This window comes from Calidris pugnax, unplaced genomic scaffold, assembly GCF_001431845.1.
Source record: "Calidris pugnax isolate Ruff unplaced genomic scaffold, ASM143184v1 scaffold70, whole genome shotgun sequence".
In the NCBI taxonomy this organism is placed as follows: Eukaryota; Metazoa; Chordata; class Aves; order Charadriiformes; family Scolopacidae; genus Calidris; species Calidris pugnax.
The window spans coordinates 9,681,239-9,687,215 of record NW_015090862.1 but is presented as its reverse complement, the minus strand read 5'-3'; the positions used below and the strand labels follow the sequence as shown (position 1 = coordinate 9,687,215).

The 5,977-nt window shown below is 43.6% G+C and overlaps 1 protein-coding gene across 4 annotated transcripts in view; it reads right to left on the bottom strand.

The window, feature by feature from the left end:
- SPPL2A (signal peptide peptidase like 2A) overlaps positions 1–5,977 on the bottom strand; it is a 31,143-nt gene that overhangs the window by 24,572 nt on the left and 594 nt on the right. For all 4 annotated transcript variants that reach the window (XM_014944608.1, XM_014944610.1, XM_014944607.1 and 1 more), the window contains exons 2-4: positions 5,853–5,969; positions 2,156–2,275; positions 738–920 (exon numbers count right to left, since the gene is read on the bottom strand). In XM_014944608.1, coding sequence (XP_014800094.1) covers positions 738–920; positions 2,156–2,275; positions 5,853–5,906 — 357 coding nt within the window. In that variant the 5' untranslated portion in view covers positions 5,907–5,969. The remainder of the gene's footprint in view (positions 1–737; positions 921–2,155; positions 2,276–5,852; positions 5,970–5,977) is intronic.

Below are 5,977 nucleotides of genomic sequence, written 5' to 3'. Positions count from 1 at the left end.
AAATTTGGGGGGGGGGGAGGGGAGTAAGCTCATTCATCACCTTTTGTAAAAGGTCAATGAAGACAGATGTACTTCAATCAAAACAGGTGATGCTACCAACGCACCTGGATTCATAAAGTCCTTGTGCTTTTGTAGTATTACAAGAGATAGTCAAAACTCTGGTTTTATTCTCTATGCTTTTAAAACAAGATTAGCTTTTCATGATAATCACACAAACTCATAAATTGCAAGTATTTGTACGTATATGTTACAGCTGTAACAGAGAACAAAAAAGCAACAGAAGCATCTGTAAAGATCTCTCAGAATTCCTTTTTCTATTTCCAAATTTGGATTACGTTTTCCTAGCTTATTTTTGTCACACGCATCTAAAACAGTATCACCTAAGATTGCCCAGAGTTCAGAGTACACTAAAATTGAGAAAACAATAAAGACAAGTATTTGCATGCAGAGACACGATTAAAGATTCAAGGAACAGATTAAAAAAAAAACCACAATTCAGCCGTAGATACTTTTAGATGCTGTAAGACATCATGGCACACAGCTAACTCGGAATGACCGCCTAGGTCTCAGCCAGCACAGCACCCTGGGGGGAAGGCTAAAGGCTCACGCTGGAATCCCACACGTTGCCAGGGTCCTCTCTACAGGGTTTCTCTCAGCTAACCCTGTACAACGCTGCATCGGACCAAATAGGTAAGACACTATTTCACTACAGATGAAAACTGGATCATGTAACTTACCAGCCGAGGTTTACTGGCAATCAACAGCATTTTAGCACCTGAACTTTGCGCAATCCTTGCTTTCTCCAAAAAAGTGCAGTTTCCTCTCATCACCACAACTGCTTTGTCCTTCATTAAGGCAGAAGGAACTTCAGAAGAATTGCAGAGTACTGTAGAAGTCAGGTCTTCCAGAGTCCTGAATGTCTGTGGAGAAGAGGGAGAAGTGGAATGCAATGAAAGTAGGAAATCTGATACCATGAACTGATCTAGAAGACATTACTGTGCTCCCCAATTTGAGGTTTGCCAGAAAGAGGCATAACAGAAAGGACTCGTGAATTCAGGAATATAAAATCAGAGCCGCAGTTTCTGCAGCCTGAAATCTTGAGGACCATTTAGACCAGTGTATAGCTGAAATATCTGGCTGTTTCTAAATGCAATTTCACAGCAGTTGTTGCTGAAATTTAAACTTAAGAAACTGGTTATATAGGAAAACACTGCTTGTAGTTCTGGGGAATCCAGTGTACACTCTGTGGTATTTCCAGGCTTCACAAGCCAAAAGAGCACTGACAGACTCAACATAACCAGAGTTCCGAAGTATAACACTTGTTCAAAAACCACTGGTGAGCCTGATAACATCTTACTACTAAAGAATTTAAAAAAAAAAAGTTTTCTATCCTTATTTCAAAGTCCAATTCCACATTGACAATTATTTTTAAATTTCTGTCCATTCTCTTCAGTTATCCAAGACATCCCTGTGGCCAAAGTAGCACAGCAAAGATGTTTGGGGCAGACAAATGATTTTTACTGTTTTACATTGAGTTAACCTGCTAATGAATGACAGGAGAAAAGGGAGAGAAGACTGCCTTGATCACTTCCAAACATAAAGTATTTCCTGTTTATAAGAATGCCTAAAGAAAAAAAATAATAAATTGTTTCTGCCTCGCACCTTAGTTTGGCTCATATACACATGCTCAGAAAACATGGCATGATGATGCATTCCAGATAATCTCCTATTCCACCAGATGTTTTCAAGACAATTAAACAGAACATTAAACCGATGAATCAATGTAAGCAAACTGTTCAGAAGTTTACAACATTTTTGTAAACAAATAAACAGAAGTTTTGCTCCCAAATCTAAGACTTGAGCATACTGATAATACCTCAAGAAAAAAGATTACAGTATCAGTTGAATATATAAACATATTTAAAATCAGTTCTAAGCACAGAGAGTATCACCTTTATAAACTTTAGAAGCTGACTTTAAAGTACAGAAATGTTTACTATAGAAAATTTTTGGGAGTGGGGGACACCACACAACCCAAAAAGGTAAGTATTCAATGTAGCACCTATGTAACTCAAAATTTTTAAGACCAGTTATAGCAGAAGAAATTCATATTGCATTCTAGTTTTCTTAGGCAGAGTGATTATCAGCTACTTACAGCATTGTCCAGGCTTTTTGGAAGAGATATCCAATTAGAATTGTAAATTATGCAGTAATCTTTTGTGACTGGAGGCACACCATTTCCAGACGCATGCAGGATCCCCTCATCTGCAGTCACCTGCAACAAACCAGGGAGTTACAAATTAAACAAAGTTCAGAATATCAGTATACAGATATTCTTCTAAAAAGCTGTGAGGAAGAGAAAGAGCTGTTCAGAGAAAAGGAATTTATCCAATTAATTATTTTATATAATGATTGATTCCACGAGACATGGGTAGCTTGAAAGTAGGATGGAAAAACAGTAAAAATTAAGTCACTGTATAAAACTATGTATTTGCTACATGTACGGTTCATATGACCAAGTGGAATACCATCACAAAACCCAGGAAAATTATTCAGATTCTGTATCCTGTACTTTCCAAAAAGCATAAAATGTTACACAGAAAGCAATTAAAACAGTACTTGGAAAAGTGGATTAAAGTCTTGCCCTCCTTGCAGATTCTAAAATTTCCCCTACTAATAAAGGTATTATATGGCAATTCCTCAAATATATTTTATCAAATAACTCTAAACACAAAGAGATCAACTAATGTACTTCAAGAAGAATTTGTGTAGTTAAGGAAATTCTGGTGTCTCGTAAGATTATTCTCACAGTCCCCCAAGTAATATGTTTTGTGTTATTTACTAATCACTAAAATTATCAGAACTATTAAAATTTGTATGTATATCTGCTTCTCCCCAAGCATTAATATACTAACAAAGGTCAGGTATCTAAGTGGATAAATGAACAGACTAAGGATTAGATGTAGATACAGCTGCAAAGCAGTGAAAACAAATAAGCATCATTTCTAACTCAAAGAAGTGTCACCTTAAGAAAACTGGGAGATGATCTCATTTTGACCATTTTTCTTGAGAGAGAAACTGACCTCAATATTGGGAAGTATGGACACATTAAAAAAGATAAAATCAAATCCTGTTGTAAATTCCGCCTCTGTCTGAAAGAACACTGAGGTATTAAGCTAGAAGCTGGCACAGGTAAGGGGGGAAACCCAAACGTTTGTCAGATGAACAATGCTAATCATTAGCAGTGCTATAGAGGCATTTCTCCTCAGGCTGGTGTATCAGTATTCTGCGGCAAGTGAGAACTAGAGAGAAAAGAAAAACATGTGACAGTATTGTTTCAGAGGTTTATCCCTGCCTGGGTTGAATAGCAAAAAACCTTCTTCAGAGGAATCCATTATATTGGCCATAGCACATGAACATCTGCTGGGAGAACTGTGTCAAAGGGCATGAGCACATTAACTGTTTAACATAAAACAGTTCTTCAGCTGCCACCTAAAGTAAGTTGTTCCATGATTTATGATCAGCACAAAAATTATCAAGCTTCCCTCTTAAGTGCACTTGCCTAAAAGTGTAAGTTAATGGCAAATTAAAAGCAATAAAGACTTCCAACAGGTGCAAACCCCAGATGTTTCCATCCATTAAAAGCTCTTTCTGCTTCATGAAGTAGAATAATGTGTGTTTTCTGGATTCCCGGAAATCAAGCGTTAAGGCTACATAAGCGTAAGTCTACCTAGAAGGAGCGATTACGTGCTTATTCGATACGCGTGGTTTGTTTGGCAACCTTCCTTCTCTGGGGATGAATCAGGAAACACAATTTGTACTCACGAGGTGCGGGGAGGGAGGGCCACAGCATGACGTTTACCCTCACATATTAATTAGTATTTAGAAGTTAAAAACTACGAGAAACACTACACCTCACTTGGAAAACCCCCACTGAAATCCTGCTGCATCCAGCTGAACTTTTATTATTTCCTCATTGCTTCGGTATCCTTCTTCCACAACAGATAAGGGCTACTGCTTTGGGTGCGTGGCCTTGCAGCCCACTGTGCTGCTCAACAGTATAAAACAAATCTTACTCTCACCATAGCTGCAAAGAAAAAATTCCCTATGAAGCACATTTTGAATCCTGTTACTTAAGTAGAAGACTAAAAGCATGTCCACAAAACTGCTCCCGAACAGATTAACCTGCTTCCATGGGCTGACTTGCTCCCACACGGCACAGAGGAGACACCAGTGTCCTCACCTAGCAGAGCATCAGCACCTCCTTTCCCCTTGGGTTCAGACAATCCTCAGTGGCCCCTCACCTTCTAACAAATGTCTTCCCAATTTTGTCAGCTGGTTCCCTCATCGTATTTCTTTCCTTTACCACCTTGAAACTTTTCTTGGATAGTTTTCCTGTATAGTATCTTTGATAGAGAAGGCGGCATCTCATACTCTCTCTTAATCCATATTTTTCCTAATACACCCCCGTTACTGCAGGGATAGAAGCTTGGGCTGACTGTTGAGCTTTGTTGTGCACTGGTAACCCCACCACGTAGAATACTGGAAGTTATATGAACCAACGGACAGAGACCAAACCAAGTCTGTATTTACATCTGTCAGAGCATCTAGGTAAGACGTACAAGGAATTCAAAGGTATAGAACAGGGAGAAGGTATTTTGTATGTAGCAAGTAACAACATAAACCTCATAGAAACATAAAAAGGTGGGGAAGAACTAGGCAAGAACCAAACAAGTATCATTTTGTAGTTCTACCAGGGCCCTGTGACACACAAACTGTCCCTCCTTCCAGGCTCTGCGACCCAGGAGAACATGCCCAGAAAGCAGCAGTGGTCCTTCCCCAAACACCCACTGCCTCCCCCAGGGCCAGCTCCCCACGCTGTTAACCTCAGAATACTCTTCTTGAGGTTGAACGACCGGGTTCTAACGCTCACTGCTGCTACAACAGCATTTGTGGAGCAAAGGAAGAGGCAGGACACGGGGCCTGGAGTCTTACGGGAGGGCAGGAGAGGCCTCTTCCCTTGTGAGCAGCAGCAAACCACTGGGGTAAGGAGCAAAGCCACTCTGCAGAACCCCAGTGCAACCACCAGCAACAGCTGGGCAGCACTTTGCAGAGACACAAGCTGCTTCACCCAAAGGCGTTCTCCAGGCACTAACAAACTGCCCTGTGCACTGACTGCTGAGTGGGTCCAGTGGCGAGGCCCCAACAGGGACGTACTCTGCGTCCTGCCTCACCAAAACAAGGTAAAAATTATGTTAAAAGCAAGCAAACAAACAAAACCAAAACAACTTAGTGGGGCAGCATTTCACACAGATATGCCCCTCACACAGACGACAGAGGTTTGTGGCTTCCCCCTTTCACTGCTCCATGAGGCAGACGACGATCCACAGACCCCCACAGCAAGAGGCACCTGCCCGGGGAGATGTCCCACACGGGAACCAACATGGCACTGAGGGGGAACAAGCCAAGAGCCAGCACAGAGACCCACACCGCGACCTTCCCCGGCACGTTCATTTAAATACCTCCACAAACAACACCAACAGCCTTTATCTACCCCGGCACGTTTGTTACCCAAACCCGCCCAGACATGACCGGAGCCGGGCCCGGCCTGCACTGCCCGGGAAAGGGGAGCAGGCCGGGGGCTCCAGAGCCGCGCCGCCGCCGACGCCTCGGGAGCACACCCCGGTCCGGCCGGAGGGGACGGGAGACACGGGGCCGGGTTCCCCAGAGAGAGGTTCCAGGGGACGCAGGGAGCCCCCGGCCGGCCCTGTCGCCACCCGCGGCCCTACCGCCAGCCCGCACCCGGCACCGGCCTCGGCACCCCCCGCGGCCAGGGCAGCGCAGCCCCTTACCGTCGGGAGCAGCAGGCCCCACAGCGCGGCCCACAGCAGCCCGGCGGCCCTCATCGTCCTCAGCTGCCGCCCGCTCGGGGAAGGGCCTCGCCTGGGCTCCGGCTCCCCCCGCCGAGCCTCTCACC